Raw genomic sequence first — 23,008 nt, forward strand, 5'->3', positions numbered from 1 at the left:
TACTAAGTTATTTCTTGAAGTTGCAAGCTTCTCTGTAAACGGGAGCTGAGATGAGTTGGTAGGTTAAATATAAAGAATGTAGCTAGAGATAGATGTTCATTAGGGTTTGTAACTTTTTATTTATTTATTTATTTATTTTTTAATTTTTTTAACGTTTATTTATTTTTGAGACAGAGAGAGACAGAACGTGAACGGGGGAGGGTCAGAGAGAGAGAGGGAGACACAGAATCTGAAACAGGCTCCAGGCTCTGAGCCATCAGCACAGAGCCTGACGCGGGGCTTGAACTTAGGAACTGCAAGATCATGACCTGAGCCGAAGTCGGACGCTTAACCGACTGAGCCACCCAGGCGCCCCACGGTTTGTAACTTTTTAAGTTAATTTTTAAATAATAAGTGAAATTGAAATAGGACTTTCCCTGCATAAATTAGACCACTTTTTTGTGATGAGTCCCACAAATTGTAGACTGGGCACTGTTTTTCAGTTTGGTTTGGTTTGATCTGGTGTGTTTTTGTTTTTGTTTTGTTTTTTGCTACAGACTTGTTATATAGACATTGCTAAGACATAATATCTTGTCATAACAGTCCAGCAATTTCAGGATGCTAAGACTTCTTTGTACTCTGCTGATTTCTTAGACAAATCACTTGACTATTTGATCTAGTGTTTTTAGAGATTTTATTTTTAAGTAATTTCTGCACCCAACGTGGGGCTCGAACGCACAACCTTGAGATCAAGAGTCACATGCTCCAACAACTGAGCCAGCTGGGTTCCCCTGACATAGTTTTTTAAAAATACATCTCAGTGCATGATAATTGAAGGTATGAATATGTAGATATTTTCCCATTCTTATAAATCAAAATAGCACTTTAGATTCTCTGCTTTTTTTAATTTTATTTTTTATTAAAAGATTTTTTTTATTGTTTATTTATTTATGAGAGAGAGAGAGAGAGAGACAGTGTAAGCAGGGGAGGGACAGAGAGAGGGAGTAACAGAATCTGAAGCAGGCTCCTGGCTCTGAACTGTCAGCACAGAGCCTGATGCAGGGCCTGAACTCATGAACCATGAGATCATGACCTGAGCCGAAGTCGGACATTTAACCAGCTGAGCCACCCAGGCACCCCTCTGTCTTATTTTAATCAGCTTTGAAAATAACTACTTACTTACCTGTTAGGATTAATGATGAAAATAAGTGGGGATTTTTTTTCACTACAAGCATAATCCTAACAAGTGAGGGCTGATTTTAGCATATAAGATTTTAATTTCAGATCTAGGAAAACCTTTTCCTCCATATTTAATTAGACTATAAAATATGCAGTATACAAAACTTATAAAATCTTTCTCATGCATATTCCATTTGTCCTGGTGCTGTTATTTTTAGGTTTTTTTTTTTTCCCTGAATATTAGCCACTTTATTTTGGTTTCGTATTTATGTATTAAATATCACATATATATTCTTTTGTGTCTTCATCATAGTGTATATATCTTTATAGTTGACCAAGAAGAATTTCAAAAGTAGCTTTTTGAGTTTTTGCATGTACTTGATGTAATTGATTTGAGGCTTAATACTTGCTCTTATTGGTTAATATTGTTGATTATATTATGATGTTAATGGGACTTCATTCAAATCTCCCACTAGCCCATATGGAATCTTTGTAATTGGAAGAGATGCTCCTTCTTCTGAGTGGATGCAATCCTATGTATGATTTAAGAGATTAGAGCATAGGCTGGATTTCAGCTCTGGCTTGTCTCTTCAGCTGCACAACTATATGTTAGCCCTATATTGAATTAACTGGAAGCTGTTAGATTTGCACTGTGTGCCACAGATTGTACCCATAAACACTGCCAAATCAGTTAGCTTAGTTTTGCTGTTGGCCATACGTGAGTTAAAGTAGATGAGAAACTTATTTTTCACCACCTGTCTTTATTACCACTTAGTGGAAAACAACTTGAAAACTTGCATGCAGCCTATAGATACAGGGCAGTAGAGGGTGATGTGGTGATTCAGAAATAGTGTTATTTTTGTGATCTAAGAACTGCATAATTGTTAGGGATCTGGAAAGGAAATACATTTACAGAGAACTGAAAATTTGACTCCTTATTTGCTTTCTTCTATAGCTTTTCTTTCATATATGTGTGGGGTTTTTTGTTTTTTCCCTTTTGCGACTCTCCTTTATCTTCTAACTAAGTAGGTTTTAGTTTTGCATTTGTAGGGAACCACACTGTTCTCATTTGTTGGGGAAACATAATAGTGATTAATTAGGTAAGATTTTTAGAGGGGATGTGTTCAGTATTTTGACAGCTATTAAAGTAAGTTATCTTAGTGACATAGAGGATTGATGGTCTTTTCATATAAAATAACAAGTTTGTCTAAAAATGATCTCAATCTTACACAATTTCCTCTATTCTTCACTTATTAAAAAACATTTTGAACACTTACTATGTTCCAAGAATTGTTCTAGGCTTTATAATTCTGTTTGGCAGTTTTAGAAGAGTATCATGAAAAAATGCTACAATCTACTAAGTGACCAAAAAGCAAGATAAAAAATTGTGTATGATTTGGTCCCAATATAGTTTAATCTTTGCATAGAAAATCAAATTTGTATGTAAGTAATAATTAACTTTTGGGAGAGGTGGTAGAATTATGAAGGACCTTCTTATTGTACATTATATATTTGATCATATTTAAAGTTTTCATAAGGAACATGTTGTTTGTAATCAGAACAAAGTTTGTAGAGTATTCAGGTATTTAAAACATCTAGTTTTATGTTTGTATTCAGATAAATACACACATGATGTTTTACATAACTGGAATCTTACTGTAAATATAAATATATATCCTTTGTTTATGTATATACCAACATTTTGCTACTCTGCAATTGCTGATTATTTGGAATGTTTCAAAAAAATTTTATATTTTCTGTCAATGTCTTTATACATTTATCTGTATGCAATTCTGATTATTTTATTAGAATAGATTTCTAGGAGAATGACTTTGTAAATAAAAGTATATACTTCCTAAGCATTTTGGTAACTATTTCCAAATTCAGAAAAATTCTACCAATTTCCAGTGTATAATTATGATCAACTCACTGGAGGCTGATATTGAACATTATTAGGGTTGTTAGTTTTGGGTTTTGCATACTAATCTGTATGCCTTTGTACAAAATATGCCATGTAAATTCAGATGGTGTTGACAGTGGTGACGACAAAGGGAGGATGGTACTGATGGGATTCTGTTTTTACAGTTAGTATTCTGAAAATAATGTGGAGGATGGATAAGACTTTTCATTTATATATTTGCATTTTTAGGCAATTCTGTCTTGAACTAAATGGACTTGCTGTCAAACTTCAGGTAATATTTTCTTTAAGTTAAAGCTATTATTGAAAGTACTGATTTTTTCTGTTTTTGTAACATTAGGTGCTCCCAAAGACTTACCCAACATTTCTAATTATTCTGTACTTTTACATGGGAGTGTAGTAACCCAAATGATAGACTTTTTCATTGTTTTACATATTAAGAAGTGTAACTATTTCTAACAGAGTGAGTGCCATCCAGATACATGTACTCAGATGACTGCAACTGAACAATGGATTTTTCTTTGTGCAGCTCATAAGACTCCAAAAGAGGTGAGACATTATGAAATAGAATGCCTAATAAAATCATCATAACCTAAATCTCTCCATGAGAGTGGTCAATAAATTTTTAGTGTTTTAGTTCACTGTTTATTTTGCTGTTTGGTTTAGAGTTCTTTGAGTTTATTGCCCCAGTGCTATTTTAGGATTTATGATTATCATTTTTCATAATTGGATAATATCATGGGCTAGAACTCACTTTATGATTCATTGCCTATTACAGAATAACATCTACCATATGATGCTGATAGCTACTGTATAATGGATGAGATATACATGTTTAGTTTTTTGGTTCAGTTATAATTTTTTTAATGTTTATTTATTTTGAGAGAGAGAGCGTGCACAGCAGGGAGGAGCAGAGAGAGAGAATCCCAAGCAGGTTCCATGCTGTCAGCACAGAGCCCAACGTAGGGCTCAGTCGCATGAACCATGAGATCATGATCTGAGCTGAAATTAAGAGTCTGGTGCTCAACTGACTGAGCCACCCAGGCGCCTCGTAATTTCTTTTGATAGGAATAACTGTTGGTGATTACAAGTTGATGAGTTATCTATTAAAGAAATGTTGTTTTTGGGCTTTTTAACTTTATAGGTCAGTATTTTTTACCTACTTTTTTTAATATTTCTTTTTTTTTTTTTAAGTTTATTTATTTTGAGAGAAAGTGTGTATGAAAGTGGGGGAGGGGCAGAGAGAGAGGGAGAAAGAAAATCCCAAGCAGATTCCACACTGTCAGTACAGAGCTTGTCGTGGGGCTAGATCTCTCAAATCATAAGATCATGACCTGAGCCAAAACCAAGAGCCAGACACTTAACCGATAGAGCCACTCAGGCACCCCTTATATTTCTTACTATTTGTTTGAAACACACCATAATGATTTTCCTCTTCATAATTGGCCCTACATTGAAAAAGTTATTCATGTTGTTTTCTCCTCATTTAGTTTTTGTCATGGTGAGAGTATAGGAAGTAGCAATTGTTTATAGAACATTTTTAGTTATAAGTAATTCCTTTATATTATATAATATCCAGTACATATTCAGTTTTCCTTAGTTATTTCAAAAGTTGTAGCTAGTTTGTTTAAACTATGCATTGCATTTTCCTTGCTCTGCATTCCTTTTAATCCATAGTACTTTTTTTTTTTTTTTTGGATACTTAAACTCATTGAAAATAATTGGGGTTAGGCCAATTCTGCAGAATTATAGACTGTCAAATGATCATTTTATTGATAGACCTCTAAGGCTTAAAGACAAGTGACTTTCTGTTTGCAAAATTCACATCTGATGTTCTTTTATTTGAAAAGGCAAGTTCTGTGCTCGCTTCGGCAGCACATATACTAAAATTGGAAGAACGATACATACAGACTAGATTAGCATGGCCCCTGAGCAAGGATGACATGCAAATTCGTAAGCGTTCCATATTTTTAGAGCCTAAATGTCCATCAGCTGATGAATGGATAAAGAAATTGTGGTTTATATATACAATGGAATACTACTTGGCAATGAGAAAGGATGAAATATGGCCCTTTGTAGCAATGTGGATGGAACTGGAGAGTGTTATGCTAAGTGAAATAAGTCATAAAGAGAAAGACAGATACCATATGTTTTCACTCTTATGTAGATGGATCCTGAGAAACTTAACAGAAGACCATGGGGGAGAGGAAGGAGGAAAAAAAAAGTTAGAGGGAGGGAGCCAAACCATAAGAGACTGTTAAAAACTGAGAATAAACTGAGGTTTGTTGGGGGTGGGAGGGAGGGGAAAGTGGGTGATGGGCACTGAGGAGGACATCTGTTGGGATGAGCACTGGGTATTGTATGGAAACCAATTTGACAATAAATTTCATATTAAAAAAAAAAAAAACGAGAAGGCAAGTTCTCCAAAATAAGAAGTATCTGGCATTTGTCTAAGCAAATAGACAAGTTGACTTACTGGATGACTTATTTGGATGACTAATTTCATTCAGGGTGTTACTCTTTTTGTGTTAGTTAATTAAAGCAATATTAAGATTATCATTTTATATATGGGAAAATCCACATAGCAGTTTTATTGATAATTTATTGAAGTTGGCTACATAGTATAGTGAATTATGTGATAATTGCAATTAGGAAACTGAATCAAGAAGGCTAGTTTCATTTTGGCAAATAGTAAAGATGCATTATTCTCACTTTAGAGTGGAAAAGATACCCAGTTTGTGATGTATTATGAGATTTATATGGACTGTCATTGTCATATTTGCTTTTTTTCTTGATTAGTAATAAATATAAGATAGGATGATTATCAGCATTAGGTCTTGTGAATGAGTCTCAGAATTGTAACATTGTTTGCTGAAGACCAGCTCCATTGAATTGTGTCAAGGGAGGATGAATGATGGTGGCATTTTCAAGTGGTAAGTTGTATGCAAAGGAATTTCTGTAAAAATACAAAAGAAAATCTTGAAAGGACACTTTATGAACTCTTAGAATAATTGTGTAGTCAGGAAATAATAGCAACTAACAAATTAGGAACTAAGAAAGTTGTTCTTACAGATGAAAAGAACAGGGAAGATTGTAAAGTAGAAGAGGCAGGGTGCTCAGCACCAATGGTGATTTTACTCAATGTTCTTGAGAATTAAAGAGTCATTGCAACAGATAGAGTTAATTGTACATAGTGACTGTAAGTGACAACTTGTTAACAACAACTTGTTATCATCTGCTAGCCCTTTCAGTCACATGCGGACTGCAGTAGCATTATAAATATATATTTGGCAAAATAGAATTTATAAAAGCCTGTGAACAAATTGCTTCTTATTTTGTAACCTTGTATATTTTGCTAACTTTTTGCTGTTACAAATGATACAAAATAGGATTAGTTAACTGAGAGTTAATTGGAGAGAGATGGAGGGAAGCAGCTAAAACAAGATAAAACCTTTCCCCCAACTCCAAAAAAGTTTTTTTTTTCTTCCAGTAACCAATCAAAGATCTAAATTTATGCTGATACAATAGTAGTCATGAACCACATGCAGCTACAGAGCATTTAATGTTGGTAGTCCAAACTGAGATATGCTCAAAGTATGAAATAGAATACCCTTTCAAAGAGTACAGAAAGACAACATCAAATATCTCATTAAGAGAGAACTAGGTAATCTGTATACAAAAGAATGAAGTTAGACCCTTAACTCACACCTTATACAAAAATTAGCTCAAAATGATTCAAAAACCTAAATATAACAACTAGAATTATAAAACTCTTAGAAACATATGTGTAAATCTTCATGGTCTTGGACTAGGCAATAATTTCTTAGATATGACCCCACAAACACAAGTAATAGAAGAAAATATTCAGATTTTATCAAAACAAAATTTTTTTTGCCTCAAAGGACACTGTCAAGAAAGTGAAAGGACAGTCTATGAATGGGAGAAAATAAATCATATCTCCGATAAGGGTCTGATACCCAGATACATAACTATTGCAACTCAGCAATTAAAAAACTACCTAGTTGGGGTGCCCGGATGGCTCAGTCAGTTAAGCATCCAGCTTTTGATTTCGGCTCAGGTAATAATCTCGTGGTTTGTGAGTTCGAGCCCTGTGTCAGGCTGTGTACTGATAACGTGGAGCCTGCTTGGGGTTATCTTCTCTATCTTCCCTCTCTACCCCTCCCCTACTTGCATGCACTCATGCACATGCTGACTCTCTCTCTCAAATAAGTAAACTTAAAAAAAATGAAGATTACCCAGTTAAAAATGAACAAAGGATTTGTATAGACTTTTCTCTGAAGAAGATAAACAAATGGCCAATAAGCACATGAAAAAATGCTCATTAATCATCAAAACCACCATGAGTGGATAACTGGAATGTACAGGATGGAATATCATTCAGCCATAAAAGAGAGTGAAGTTCTGATAACATGCTACAGTGTTTATGAACCTTGAGGACATTATGCTGAGTGAAATAAGCCGGACACCAAAGGGTAGATGTTACATGATTCCACTTACATAAAATATTTATAAAGAGCAAATTCATAGATGCAGAAAGTACATTAGAGGTTGCTAGGGGTTGGGGGATAGTGGACATGGGACATTATTGTGTAATGGTTTACAGAGTTTCTGTTTAGGATGATGAAAAACCTTTGGTTGGAAATACATAGAAGTGATGGTTGCACAGTGGTGAATGTAATTAGTGCCATTGAGTTGTACATCTAAAAAAAGGTTGAGACGGGAGGGGGCACCTGGGTAGCTCTGTCGGTTCAGTGCGTGACTTCAGCTCAGGTCCTGATCTCATGGTTGGTGAATTTGAGCCCCACATCAGGCTCTCTGTTGTCAGCATGGAGTCTGCTTGGGATTCTGTCTCTCCCTCTATCTTGGTTCCCCCCCCCCCCCCCCCCACACACACTGTCTCAAAATATAGAAACTTAAAAAAAAAAGGTTGAAATGGCAGAATTCATCTTAAATGTATTTTACCACTTTTTTTTTTTAATGGAAAAAGAAAAGACACACCCCACAATGGGGTGATGAAAGTTTTCAGGAATGTAGTTGATGATGGTTGCATAAATTTGTGAATATATTAAAAACTTCTGAGTTTTTATTTTATTTATTTCATTTCATTTCATTTCATTTCATTTCATTTCATTTCATTTTATTTTATTTTATTTTTTAAAGGTTTATTGTTGAAAGAGAGAGACAGAATGTGTATGGGGGAGGAGCAGAGAGAGAGAGGGAGACACAAAATCCAAAGTAGGTCCAGGGTTTGAGCTGTCAGCACAGAGCTCAACATGGGTCTTGAACTCATGAACTGTGAGATCATGACCTGAGTTGAGGTCAGATGCTTAACCGACTGAGCCACTCAGGTGTCCCTGAGTTGTACATTTTAAAAGAGAAATTTTACCAGGGCCCCTGGGTGGCCCAGTCAGTTAAGCATCCACTCGGGTCGTGATACGAAGCCCCACATCGGGCCTCAGTGTGGAGCCTGCTTGAGCCTCTCTTTCTCTGTCTCTCTCTGCCCCCTGCTCCCCAAAGCAATAAACATTTTAAAAGAAATTTTATGGTATGTGAATTACATGTTTGCTAATTTTTAAATACCCCAAAGTTCATTAATAATTTTTGTATCAGTTATATGTTGACATAATTTGGGGTAGATAGAGAAATAAATTATATCATTAAAATTAATTTCACCTGTTCTTTTTTAATGTAGTTTTGTTGTAACATTAAATTTTATAGTCATTCTGATATTGTAAGACGTTTTTCTTCAGACATGCTCATGTTTCTGGAATAAGACAAGTATTTCATAACAGACCTCATGCAAGAGGTAGAGCTCTATGTTGATGCATTTTTTATATCCTTTCCTTTATAGTGTCCTGCAATAGACTATACTAGACACACACTTGATGGTGCTGCATGTCTTCTGAATAGCAATAAATATTTTCCCAGCAGGTAAATAAAACTTGTAAACATGGTGTTAAACTTTTTTGGATTTGATTTAAAAGGTTGATGTTTTTATTAAAACAAACTAGGTTGCTGCTTAATGAATTGTGTTCTTTAAACTTTTTTTTTTTTTTTTTTTTTTTTTTAGCTATTTTATATTTAGCTAGTTGAGAATTACTCAAATTTTGAAATTAAGGTTGTGGTTAAACTAAAAGCAACAGGACTTGGCTCGCAAAGCTCACAGGCCAGTTTTGTCAAGGGTACTTCCTGCAGAGCTGTCCCTCTTCTGCTTTAGAGTTGTGGTATTTACACACTTAACTTCTTGAATCTGTGATAGAGCTAGCCTCCTCTTAGACAGCATGCCTGAAGAGCACAATTTCCTAAGTTGGACTGGACTGCTTGTTTTTGAAGGATTCCTTATCCTTGCTTACAGATTTTTAAGATCTGGGAAGAAGGCTCTGCATATTGTAATATATTATTAGTGAGGTTTGTTACTGGCCTTTTATTCTGTGAAGACACTTGTTATCAGATGGATAGATTTGGAGATTCCCCCCCGCCGCCCTAAATATCAACTTCAAAGAGCTCATATAAAATATGTTAAAAGATACTATTTTTTGCTTCAGTATCCTGTATATATTTTTTAATATCAAAAATATGCAAGCATTTTTTATTTGAAAAAATCAAATTCTGTACAATAAAGCAATAATTCCTTTTAGTAGTTTTAATCATCTGTAGTGTACAAAGTGTTAATGTGGTAAATATTATGTTCTAGGAAATTTTGATTTGTTGGAGATTTAATTGCACTGAACTTTCATAAAGTCTCAAAGCTTACAATACTGAGTATCTTAGGCACTGTGGTTATGTAGAAAGAGCACTGGCCCAGGAGTAAGGAACAGGGAGGGGTCCTGGTCCTGCTCTTGCCACTTATTAGCACTGTGACCTTGCACTGGTCACTTTTTTCCCCAAGGTTTAAGTCTCCACACTTGTCAATTGAGAAGATTAGACAACATTGTTCCTAAGATCTGTCCAGCTCTATGAATCTGATTTCTTTTCTATTTCTAGGGTTAGCATAAAGGAATCATCTGTAGCAAAACTAGGATCAGTATGCCGTAGGATTTACAGAATATTTTCACATGCTTATTTTCATCATCGGCAGATATTTGATGAATATGAAGTAAGTATATTTCACTAATTATCCTGATGCATTCTTAATCAGAATGACAGTAATATACATGGATATTACATGTAGGCTTTTTTGGTTTTGAATAGTAAAATATCTTTTTTTCTTCCTCCCTACAGAATGAAACATTTTTGTGTCATCGGTTTACTAAATTCGTGATGAAATATAATTTGATGTCCAAGGATAACCTGATCGTACCAATTTTAGAAGAGGAAGTTCAGAATTCAGTTTCTGGGGAAAGTGAAGCATGAAGGGAATCATACAGAAAAAAATGTACTGATCACATAATTAACAATAATTATGTACTGTATATATATCGTTTAGACACATCAATCATGTATCCATATTATAGTTTCTTTGTTTAGTATAGGTTTTTGTATGCTGAGTGTTGCCTTTTAAAACGGGAAATACTTTTTAAGTTATTCATGAGCTGTATATTCACCAGTGTGGCACTCATGGTTTTTAAATAAGATTAGTATTATCTGTTTATAATGCCTGTTAATAAAAGAATTTACAGTTTGGTAAAATTGCTGCTAAACAATCATTGGATCACAATCCTCATTAGATAAACCTGTCTATGAAAAGATGAGTGAGCTTGAGGTTTCGCACAAGCCATTTACTAAAGAAATAGTAATATTTTCCTTTGGTTTTACCCCTAGTTTAGATATTCTAGAAAATTCTGTAGTACATAGTTCAGTCTTAACTGTTAACTTTTCAAAAATGAGATGAAAGTGTTTTCAAATTCTGTTTATAGTTTTTGATACACATATATGATTATGTGTATAATCCAAATATAAATGCAAATGAAGTATTAGTAATACCTAAATAATTTTACTGTGCTACATAAAGTATATTCTAGACCAGCATACTTGGAAAGGACTTACCTTTCTGCAGCAGTGGACTGTTAGATACAAGATGATGATAATGATAAGGCATGTAAATGATGTTCCCACTGGAAACCTGCCCTGCCCTTCTCATTTCCCTTAATTCCTTACCCAAACTACATTAGCTGGGAAGCTTTTCACCAGACTGTGATTTAGTGTGGCTTATACCTATTTATATTTGTATTAATTGCTTACAGATTATACCTCATATTAGCAATTACATTACACTACAGGAAAAATGTATTGGCATAGGCTCTTGCTTATCTTTGTTTTGCAAAATTGTTCTAATTACTTGGAAAGCACTCTTTAAGATAGTTTGATTCTTCCTGTTAGTAATATTAATCTTTTCATTTAACCATCTAAGAAACATTTAAGAGTTGAAAAATATTGTAGTATTTATTTTACATCCCTTCCCCACAAAGTTTATGTTTGAATTATATGCACATGTGAGTCTTTTTTTGCAATAATTCACAGCTTCCAAGGGTGTTGAATGGTCATACATTTTTTTGACTTTGTTATAATTCAGTATCTTGAGAAAGATCCAACTGCAGATTTTACAACCTTTTCATCTACTGAATGCAATTTTTAACAAAGCACTGGAGGTCTTATTGCTAAACTGGTTGTAATGAGGCACTAAGATAGGGCAAAAAATTATACATGTAGTGAAGAAAATATTTTAAATCCATCTCTTGAACAGAATTAACAAATGAGAACTTTTTCATTTAAAGGGGTTATTTTGAAATGAAGATGAAAATGTGTTCATCTTGATTTTTTTTTTCAAATTTAGGAAAATAATTTATACCATACTATACAACAAAGGACGTGTAGCAAATATGTAGGAAATAGCAAACTGAGTGTGTATGTATATATTTATGCCTTTCCAAGCCTGGCAGTGTATTTGGTCTTGAACAGTGCTATCCCAGCAGCCAGTCGTTACTTTAACTCACAACTAACTATCTTTTTAAGAAGTTTTGTGTTCATAGTGAAAGCAATGTTGACTTTGAAATTATGCATTTATATTAATGTCACTAGAAACCAATGGGAGTAGTAATTTTTACACAAACTTGCTAAATATTGAGAGACTAAACTACTAAGTTAATAAATTATATATAGCAATGTAGCTGTTCTCTCTAGATGGTGTCTCACAATGGATTTCTGTTGCTTGATTATTTTCATAGTAAACATTTGAACTAAGGCCGTGGCTGGGATTGGTGATCTGGCTAAGTATATTGAAACACATTCTGAGTAATATGACTTGGTGTTAACGGGGAAATAAAGTATGTTTTTTCTTACTCATTCCATTTTCCCTGTATTGTGTGTTTGGAATTGATCATAAAAAAAAAAATACCCCAAAAAGAAAACATCAGTTTGTAGGCTTGCTTTTGTATTCACATTGAGGTCTTACTCATACTCATTGTACCATGAAATTGACTCATTGTACTAGTTATAGGACCTAAATGAAAGTTACTGTTTTTCCTTAATACTCTTTACAGAATTTTGAAAATACACATGTATGTACATAAGTGGTATTAAAAAATTAACCTGACAAAAGATTGATTTATACAGTAAATCTAAGAAAGGAGGAAAAGAAAACTCGCAGTTCTGTGCAATAAGGAAATTAGGTTGCACTTTTTTTTTTTTATTATCCAATATAGATCCCAAAATTAAAACTTTCCATGAATTTTGCTCCTATAGTCAACTCACTCTTAACTCACTCTTTCTCCTGTCATAACTGGGAAAGTAGCTAACTTTATGTTTCTGTAAGTATCCTAGTTCCCTTGTGTGTGTACATTTTCCCTGACTTGAGGTGTTAACTTTGCATTTCTCAGTTAAATTCTTAATGAGTTAATGCTTTTTAATAGAATCAAATTAGAAATCCGTGATTACATAGGGCAGCTGGGTGGCTCAGTTGGTTAAGCGTTCAACTTTGGCTCAGGTCATGATCTCATGGTTTGGTTTGTGAGTTTGAGCCCCATGTCAGGCTCTGTGCTGACAGCTGGGAGCCTGGAGCCTGTTTGGATTCTGTGTCTCCCTATCTCTCTGCCCCTCCCCTGCTTGTGCTCTCTCTCTCTCTCTCAAAAACAAACATTAAAAAAAAATTAATCCATGATTACATTGTTAGCAAGGATAATGTTAGTTTTTTTAACTTTTATTTTTTATTTTTAAAAATTTACATCCAAATTAGCATATAGTGCAACAGTGATTTCAGGAGTAGATTCCTCAGTGCCCCTTACCCAAATTTAGCCCATCCCCCTCCCACAACCCCTCCAGCAACCCTCAGTTTGTTCTCCATATTTCTGAGTTTCTTCTGTTGTCCCCCTCCCTGTTTTTATATTATTTTTGTTTCCCTTCCCTTATGTTCATCTGTTTTGTCTCTTGAAGTTCTCATGAATGAAGTCATGACATTTGTCTTTCTCTGACTAATTTCACTTAGCATAATACCCTCCAGTTCCAACCACGTAGTTGCAAATGGCAAGTTCATTTCATTCTTTTTGATTGCCGAGTAATACTCCGTTGTATATATACACCACATCTTCTTTATCCATTCATCCATCGATGGACATTTGGGCTCTTTCCATACCTTGGCTATTGTTGATAGTGCTGCTAGAAACGTTGGGGTGCACGTGTCCCTTCGAAACAGCACACCTGTATCCCTTGGATAAATACCTAGTAATATAATTGCTGGGTTGTAGGGTAGTTCTATTTTTAGTTTTTTGAGGAAACTCCATACTGTTTTCCAGAGTGGCTGCACCAGCTTGCATTCCCAGGGTAATGTTACAGTTTTAAACCCACTAACTGATGTTAAATTCATTGTAATAGAACTAATTTGTTTTTTCCCTGGGTATTTTGCCCCGTGATGACAGCTTTTTGCCTGAAGGCTTCCTATAATTTTATTTGCACAAATTCTACATTTTATTTATATACCTTTTGAATACTTCTTAAGTGTAGTTAAAAGGTTTCTTGGTGTTTTTCCTTGCTATGCAAATGTTTTAGTAAAAGTTGATGTTCATTTCTTGGATGCAGCTAATTGTTGACAAAGACACTACTGATGTTTAACACATTTAGCTACTTATTTGAGATGGTCTAAAGATCTAAATGTGGCTTCTGAAAAAATAGGCATTATTAGTGTGGTATACACAATAAAACCAGATAACTGCCAAGTGAAACCACTAGAGGGTTAGATTACTCATCTAAAAGATTTGATTAGGAGCCTCACTCTTAACATTTGGGGATACCTGGTATTTTATGTGGACTGGAAATCTAACTGCTTCATTTGTTTGATTTTTTCTGCTATTTACATTTATTTTTATAATACTCAAAGCTTTATATCAAATGGGAGAACCTAATATAATTAAGCAGAGAATACTAATTTTGACAACCTACATTCCCAAAAGTTAAATACAATTGACATCCTGCACTTCTATCCATGAAGTTAGTAAGAAAATGTTTATTATTATTATTTTTTAATGCTTTATACATTGTTTTAAAAGATATTAGGGGCGCCTGGGTGGCTCAGTGGGTCGCATGTCCAGCTCTTGATTTTGGCTCAGGTCATGATCTCAGGGTTGTAGCCACACATCAGGCTCTGTGCTGAGTCTGGAGCCTACTTCGAGATTCTCCTTCTGCCTCTCTCCTGATCTCTCTCTCTGTATCGCTCTCTCATACATTTTAAAAAGTAAGAGGTTGGGGTGCTTGGGTGGCTCAGTCGGTTAAGCATCCGACTTTGGCCAAGGTCATGATCTCACTGGTCCCAAGTTCGAACCCCAGATCGGGCTCTGTGCTGACCACTCAGAGCCTGGAGCCTGAGATTCTGTGTCTGCCTCTCTGCTCCTCCCCCACTCACACTGTTTCTCTCTCAAAAATAAACATTAAAAAAAAATTTGTTTTTAAGTAAGTTTAAATCAAGTAGGAATGACGGGATTGTGTCCTCATATTTTTCTGTCATATCCCTCAGAGATAAACTGGAGGAGTTAAAGGAATAGTAAAACTCCTAAGATGAGAAAAGGGTGGGTATGGTCACTATTACAAATGAGATCCAATTCCGGTAACTTATTTATTTATTTATTTATTTATTTAGAAAGAACAAGCATGTGCATGCGTGCATGGGTGCCTGTGAATGAGGGAGGGGCAGAGGGAGAGAAAAACTCAAGCAGGCTGCATGCACACCCAGCTCGGAGCCCAACAGGGGCTCAATTTCAGGATCATGAGATCATGACCTGAGCCAAAATCAAGAGTCAGGTGCTTAATGGACTGAGCCACCCAGGTGCCCCTTCAGTAATTCAATGGAATCCTTTTGATTTTTTAGGGAAATCCCTACTTCTCTGCCCCCCCCCCCCAAAGTTACAGTGTTTTTTGTTGTTAATATAATTTATTGTCAAATTGGCTAACATACAGTGTGTAAAGTGTGCTCTTGGTTTTGGGTGTAGATTCCCGTGATTCATTGCTTACATCCAACACCCAGTGCTCATCCTAACAAGTGCCCTAAATGCCAGTCACCCATTTTCCCCTCTCCCCCACTGCCCCGATTAACCCTGTTTGTTCTTATGTATTTAAGAGTCTCTTATGGTTTGCCTCCCTCCCTCTCTGTTTGTAACTATTTTTTCCCCTCCCCTCCCCCCATGGTCTTCTGTTAAGTTTCTCAAGATCCACATATGAATGAAAACATGATCTCTTTCTAAGTTACGGTGTTTTAAAACCAGGTGTGCATAGGAAAAAATATATGCTTGCCTTGATTTGGGTAGTATTTAAACCACTTTAAAAATACTTGGTGCTTCTGGTTTTTTTAAACATAATTTTGCAAAGCAAATGCAGATCTTGGATTCTGATCCTTGAGATAACCATTAGTCAGTGATTGTATTAATTTTTGAAGTCTGCTGTAGTAGATTTAGTGGCTTAATATAAATTTCTTCTCTTACAGTTCTTGAGGTCAGAAGCTTGAAATCAGTTTTATTAGGGCTAAAATTAGGTTCCTGTTTCTTTTTAGAGGCTCAGGGGAAAATCCATTCCTTGCCTCTTTTATTGGCTGGAGGCTGCTGGCAGGCATTCTCTGGCTTGTGGCCACATCATACTACTCTCTCCTTCCATCATTACTAATGCCTGCTCTTCTGTAGTGATCTCTCTGCTTCCTTCTTCTCAGGACATTTGTGATTATGTCATTGGGCCCACCTGGATAATCCAGGATAATTTCCCCAATGCAAAATCCTTAATCACATTTGCAAAGTCCCTTTTGTATACAAATTAATATTCACAGGTTCTGGGATTAAGAAGTGGACATTTTAGTGGACTTTAATAAAGTGGACTTTATTCAGCCTACCACAACAATCTTTCAAATTCATTGTTAATTCTCCATTTTATGTGCTTAATTTTTAATCTGATTATGGTACTTTTTATTTCTTGTATGTTATGTACTTGAGATGAACTTGGAATTTCTGCAATGGCAGCAATCTGACTCTGTAAGCAACCAAACATTCCAGGCCTGTTAAAATTTACCTGGTTTTCCTCAATCAAATCAACCCAAAATGCAAGAGGGTTATCCTCTCTAATGCCACAGTTAAAAGTTCTTGTATTAGTGTCATTATAAAACAAGGTTTTTGAATTCCACCAAATTATAAGATTCAACATGTTTCAAATAGGCTCTCACATTTATTTATTTAATTTTTTTTTTTTAACGTTTATTTATTTTTGGGACAGAGAGAGACAGAGCATGAACAGGGGAGGGGCAGAGAGAGAGGGAGACACAGAATCAGAAGCAGGCTCCAGGCTCTGAGCCGTCAGCCCAGAGCCCAACTCGGGGCTCAAACTCACGGACCGCGAGATCGTCACCTGAGCTGAAGTCAGATGCTTAACTGACTGAGCCACCCAGGCGCCCCAGGCTCTCACATTTAAACAAAACAAGGTAACTGCCAACTCTTGCAACAAAGCTGTTTAGAGGGAGGTCAGCTGAGGGCTACCCTTTTTCTCTGTTTTCCTCTTTATGTAGCTTTCATCATCCTCTGTGACCCGGGGAAACGCAGGTGGTATGTCCCAACCCCACTCCTTCCTCTAGGAACTTACCCAAAGTGAATGTTGTTGCTGTCACCAGATTTATCTCCCCCTCAAGAAAATATTTAACAATTACTGTTTATTGATTTGAAAGAAGTGTACCTTTTACCTCACCTCCTACATTTCCCAGTGGTTTCCCAAATGGATGGCATATCAGAGTCATTTGTGAAGCGTTTACAACTCACGTCTTCCAAAAAGAAAATCTAAACTGCAATTTCCTCTATCCCCATACGTGAGTGTGCCCCATACCTGTTGGTCTGGAATCTTTAGGAAACTTAGTAGGGCCATCAGGTGTGTGCAGTCTTGCTTAGCATATTCTAGACCGAGGAACGTATTTATCTATTTGGGAGCAACACAGACATTGAATCAGCCTTCATATCACCACTTAATTTGGGTGATTTGCTTAATTTTGGGAACTGAATCTAAAGTAACAGCTCTTGTTAGCACAACCAAAGGGCTCTGTGGTGCTGGTATTAACAAATCCCAAGGAGAAAGATGAGAAAATATATTATTTAGAGCTAGAAAAGAACCTTAGGAATTACTGAGTTGAGCCTCCTTTTTCTTGTCCTCTTGTTTTATCGATAAAAAAACAAAACAAAAAACCTCAACAAGAAACCAAGGCCACAGAAATTAAATACTTGTTCAGAATTTCCACAGACAGATAGTGCAGAGCTGGGGCCTCAGATCCCTCAACGGTGTGGAACTTAATGTAGAAAAGACGAAGAGGGGCGCCTGGGTGGCTCAGTCGGTTAAGCGGCTGACTTCGGCTCAGGTCATGATCTCACGGTCCGTGAGTTTGAGCCCCGCGTCGGACTCTGTGCTGACAGCTCAGAGCCTGGAGCCTGTTTCAGATTCTGTGTCTCCCTCTCTCTCTGACCCTCCCCCGTTCATGCTTTGTCTCTCTCTGTCTCCAAAAAAACCAAAAAAACAAACAAACAAAAAAAAAACGTTAAAAAAAAGAAAAGACGAAGAAAGGAGAAAAGTTCATCTGATGGGATCTAGGAAACCAGCATCCCCTGCCACATGACTTCTCAGTAGTACAGTACCATAAACATGGGCCATCAGGTGATTGCCATTCTTAAAACACCCAAGTTAAAGTGCATGTTAGGATTCTCTAGCTGGGTCCTAAAGTACTTCTTGGGGCCAGAGCTTAACAAGGCAGTCTTTATCTTAGTCTCTGGGAGCAGGTTAGAGTCAGGGAATTGTGTGAAATTTTTTCATTTAATAGAGTATTTGGTACATCTGAGTGTAGTACACTAAATAGTTGGGAGGTTTGGGGGCTTCCAAAACCCCTGATCTATTTCCAGGGCATATCTTAATGACTACTGTGATTTGGGCTGATTATAAACAGCCCCTTCTCCTGCTTACAATTCTAAATTAAAAGTAGGTCAGTCATCAACTGGCTAAAATCCCATTTGCCTTCAGCTTTCACTAGCTAATTTACAAGTATGCCAAAAGCTTCACAATGTACTCATTCTTCCCAAGGGCTTCCTATACAACCAACCACTAACCTGATGGATCTCTCAAGTTCGACCAAAATGTGCTTCTTTGAGTTAGAATTGTACATTGCAGGTGTTGTCACTTGGCTATAGCCTTCTCTGTTTACGTAGCAAGTGATTTAATACAAAATACGGAAATTCAAATCATCACCCTTCAAAAATTCAGTCTATGATAATCTAGATCCAGTTGAGTGAATAAGCTGAGATGTTGTAAGCTATTAATGCAGAGGACATATTTCATGAGTGGTTTCTCTTAAAAGAAGCCCTTTTTTTCTGGTGAAAAATACATTTGCATCTGTCTAGGTAAATGAACGCAGCATTCTAAGGACTGTATGATCTTGAAAGCAAATTATAAAATAAACTTTAGATAACAGCTATGTAAACAGCACAGTTTTTGGAAACCAGAAATGAGACTGCTGGAGAAGAAAGAAAGAAAATGTGAGATGTCTGTGACCTTCAAGCATAGAGGAGTAAGTTATAGAAAATTGCATCTTTAACTATAGATATTCAATTTCTCCCTTACTAAATTTGGATTATCTTATAATATATAGTTTTTTAGTTCTACATTCTAGCGTTACTTTGAGAAAACTGCCTTTATAATGTTAAAAAAATTTCACTGAGTAGGGGCACCTGGGTGGCTTAGTCGGTTAAGTATCCGATTCTTGGTTTCAGCTCAGGTCATGATCTCACAGTTCATGGGTTTGAGCCCCAAATCGGGCTCTGCACTGACAGCTGGAAACCTGCTTGGAGTTCTCTCTCTCTCCCGCTCTCTCTCCCTTTCCCTCCCCCACTCTCTCTCTGTCTCTCTCAAAATAAATAAACATTAAAAAAATTTTCACTGAGTATCTGAAGGTCCTCAGTCTCATAAAAAATTTCAGTGAACATGCAAATTTTGTGTGTGATAATACAGTAGTTCTCCCCCACCCTCACCCCCACCGTATCTGCGGTTTCGCTTCCTGCAGTTTCACTATCCTGGGGTCAACTGCAGGCTGGAAGCAGATGATCCTCCCGACATCTTCAGAAGGTCATTAGTAGCCTACTGCTGCATCACAGAGCCTATGTCATTCACCCTACTTCATCTCATTATGTATTTTATCTTCTCACATCATCACAAGAAGGGTGATTACGGTGTAAGAGGAGACCCCATTCACCTAACTTTCATTACGGTGTACTGTTATCATTATTTGTTAATTGTTGTTAATCTCTTGCTGTGCCTAATAAGTTAAACTTTATCATGGGTATATATGTATAGGAAAAAAATACACTACATAGGGTTCAGTACTCTCCATGATTTCAAGCATCCACTAGGGCTGTTAGAATGTATCCCTTGCAGATAAGGGGGGGCTACTATAATGGCTTATACTAATGTCCTATCCTGTCTAAAAAGGCTAGGACTTGTCAACAACCTCTGTTAAAATATTTTTGCTTATTCATATTAATAGGAAGTTTTTTCTAACCTATATTCATACCTTGTCCATTTATCAATCAATTTTCTTGGTGGTGTATTTATGTATAGTTATTTTTAACATCTGAACATAGTTAAATTTGTTAATACAACAGGATTTAAAATAACTAGTGATGATTTAGGGGAATTAGGAGGAGAGGGAGTTTTCAAGCATTGCTTGGGGCAAGGGAAATATGGTGTGTGGCAGAATGAGCTTGGTGGTGAGAGCATTATGGAATGAATGGGAATGAATGAGGTTTGCTGTTTCTGATTGAGATATCCACCTTTAGGGCAAGGGTGGAGACTAATAAGTTTTTATTATTATAATTCAATACGAGTTCCAGATATAGAGCAATCACTCTGAGAAGAACCCATCAGTACAGAATGGACACCTCAGATTTAGCAAGATAATAGCAAGTTGAATGTAACTATATTGATCGATGTCACATTTCTGGGGCATGAGGAGAGGCCTGTCTGTGAAGTAAGGGGTTAAGTGGCAGAAGGGTGGGCCTCATTAGAAGGAGTTGCCTCTCAAGGGTGTCTTTCTGGCTGTCAGGGCCCTCCAAATGGAAGGCATCATTATCTCTGCCACTTCTCAGACACCACTCAGTTGCAAGATTCAAGGGCTCACCAGTACCCTAGAGCTTATTATGTACTCATGCAAAAATAAAAATCATTGCTTAGCTGGAATCAAAATGGAGTGTGAAAAGTGGTCAAAGATGTGGCCCGGAAATGTAGTGGTGATGGTGAATGGGATGCCAGGTGGATATCGACAGGACTAGACTTCTCCTGATGTCAGTGTCCTCTCAACCTGTGAGTTCCCGATTGCCTAGTCTCTTCCAGTGCCTGTGACATCCTGTATCTACTGATAAGGGCCCATCTGTAACCCCTAATCTCAGGTCCTGACACAGCCATGTGCTACTTTGCATGGTCTGAGATCCTGTGCCCTGAACTTCTGAAGACCTTAAAATCAGAGAATTTTAAGATCTTTGTAGGTTAATAGATTCTACCCTGCACAAGACCAAATAAATTAAAATGTAATCCCATTTCAAATTAAATGCAATTTTTATATTTAAAAATATAAATTTGAACAGCTTTTTGTAATTGATTTTAAGAATTGGGCTCTCTGTTGGTCACTTAGTTACAATAGGCTGTGGTTTCTCATCAGTAATCACACATTCTCTGGGATTTCTTGGAATTGAGAAAAGCTAATTTACACATTATTTTCAAAATTAATGACATTTTTATGAATATGAAAGGAAATAATGTTGCTAAATTTCATATTTTATAGCTGTTTAAATATTTTAGTTTTGCAGTTTTATTTTTTGAGCCATCATATTTTTTTAACTGGTTTCAAACCTTTTTTGGGATCCCTGAAAAGTTCATAAGTCTTCATGTTTAAAATGATCTGTTTATAATTTTCTAACACAAACACAGGGTATTATTAGAAATATTGTCATTATTTCATCAAGTATCATTTGCTTAGGGAAGCCTTCCCTGACCTTGAATATGTTAGGTTTGTCTGCTATATGCTCTCCTAGCAAATTTTGCTTTCTGTAAGAGTTATTTCCTTCCATCAACTACAATTATATGATTATTTCTATTATTATTCATCTTTCTCCTCTGCTACCCTGCTGATCCCATAAGGGCAAGACTGCCTGTTTGTTCTCTAGTCCCTAGCATGGCACCTGACCAAGAATCAATAAATATGAATGAGTGGATGAAAGCGTGAACCTGCAACTTCTTACAGGGGTTCTGTTTCAGGAGGAGGGCTTCATCGCTGACAAGGGCCTGAGCACTGAAAACTAAAAAGCATTCTTAAAATATATCCTCCTCCATCTTTTATTAAAGATGTCTGCCTTTAACAGCACTTGTTCTTGGCTGCTTGGCGTCCGGCCCTGGATATCTGGCTCTTCTGGAGATCCTGAGAACTACCTCATATACTTGACAAAGTAGTGAAGAAACTTTTTTTTTTTCAAAAAAAATTTTTTTTTTTTAACGTTTATTTATTTTTGAGACAGAGAGAGACAGAGCATGAACAGGGGAGGAGCAGAGAGAGAGGGAGACACAGAATCTGAAACAAGCTCCAGGCTCTGAGCTGTCAGCACAGAGCCCGACGCGGGGCTCGAACTCACGGACCGTGAGATCATGACCTGAGCTGAAGTCGGACGCTTAACCGACCAAGCCACCCAGGCGCCCCAATGAAGAAACTTTTTATTAGCTACTTAGAAATATATTTAAATCCTTGGGGATATTTAAAATTTAAAGATGCCCTATGTTTATTCTGGAGTTTCCTGGGAGTAATCTTGTTCACCACACTAAAAGGAACTTTTTTGAAAACTTAAAATTAGACATTAAAAAAAAAATAAGGATTTCAATTTATTGAGCACGTAACTAGGTGTCACAAACTGTGGTAAGTACGTTCCCACATGATCCCACTTAATCTTCATACAATTTAATTTGTTTGTTGCTCTCCCAATTTTACATACAAGTAAACTGAGCTTCAAGGTGGTTGTTCAGTGTATACAGGAACAGGTGGTAGGGCCAGGATATGAACTCAGTCCTGGCTCCAAAGCTCAGGCCTCTCCATTTTGCTATGCCAGCTCATATGTTTCTGAGCATTGCTGCTACCATTTTTGGAACACCCCGTTAGTCCTGTTTGAGTAGGATCGCATTAGGCAGTATGTGTTGAAATGGAGTGACTTACCCAAATGAGGTATTGCTTTTCTTTGTAACAAGCCCGCGGGTCAGCAGTCCTAGACTAGTGCAGCGGCTCCCAGTCCTTCATCCGTGTCCCAGGCTCCTTCTTTCTATCCCTTCATCCTCCGGGCCTGCATCCTTAAGGCTAATTCACGGTTTCTCCGCGAGAAGGCTGCTCCTTTCCAGGCTCCACACGCTGGCCTACACTGGGCATTATCAATCTTTTTAAGACTCTGCCAA

At 36.6% G+C, this 23,008-nt stretch overlaps 2 protein-coding genes and 1 pseudogene across 5 annotated transcripts in view; 2 read left to right on the plus strand and 1 right to left on the minus strand.

The window, feature by feature from the left end:
• Positions 1–12,379, plus strand: part of LOC102961463 (MOB-like protein phocein) — a 43,637-nt gene extending 31,258 nt beyond the window's left edge. For all 4 annotated transcript variants that reach the window (XM_042995008.1, XM_042995007.1, XM_042995005.1 and 1 more), the window contains 5 exons: positions 3,308–3,350; positions 3,539–3,625; positions 8,949–9,028; positions 10,082–10,193; positions 10,319–12,379. In XM_042995008.1, the coding sequence (XP_042850942.1) occupies positions 3,308–3,350; positions 3,539–3,625; positions 8,949–9,028; positions 10,082–10,193; positions 10,319–10,450 (454 nt within the window). In that variant the 3' untranslated portion in view covers positions 10,451–12,379. The remainder of the gene's footprint in view (positions 1–3,307; positions 3,351–3,538; positions 3,626–8,948; positions 9,029–10,081; positions 10,194–10,318) is intronic.
• RFTN2 (raftlin family member 2) overlaps positions 1–23,008 on the minus strand; it is a 136,068-nt gene that overhangs the window by 7,029 nt on the left and 106,031 nt on the right. The gene's annotated exons all lie outside the window — the stretch shown is intronic.
• On the plus strand, positions 4,936–5,048 carry LOC122241676 (annotated as a pseudogene).

Source organism: Panthera tigris, chromosome C1, assembly GCF_018350195.1.
Source record: "Panthera tigris isolate Pti1 chromosome C1, P.tigris_Pti1_mat1.1, whole genome shotgun sequence".
NCBI lineage: Eukaryota > Metazoa > Chordata > Mammalia > Carnivora > Felidae > Panthera > Panthera tigris.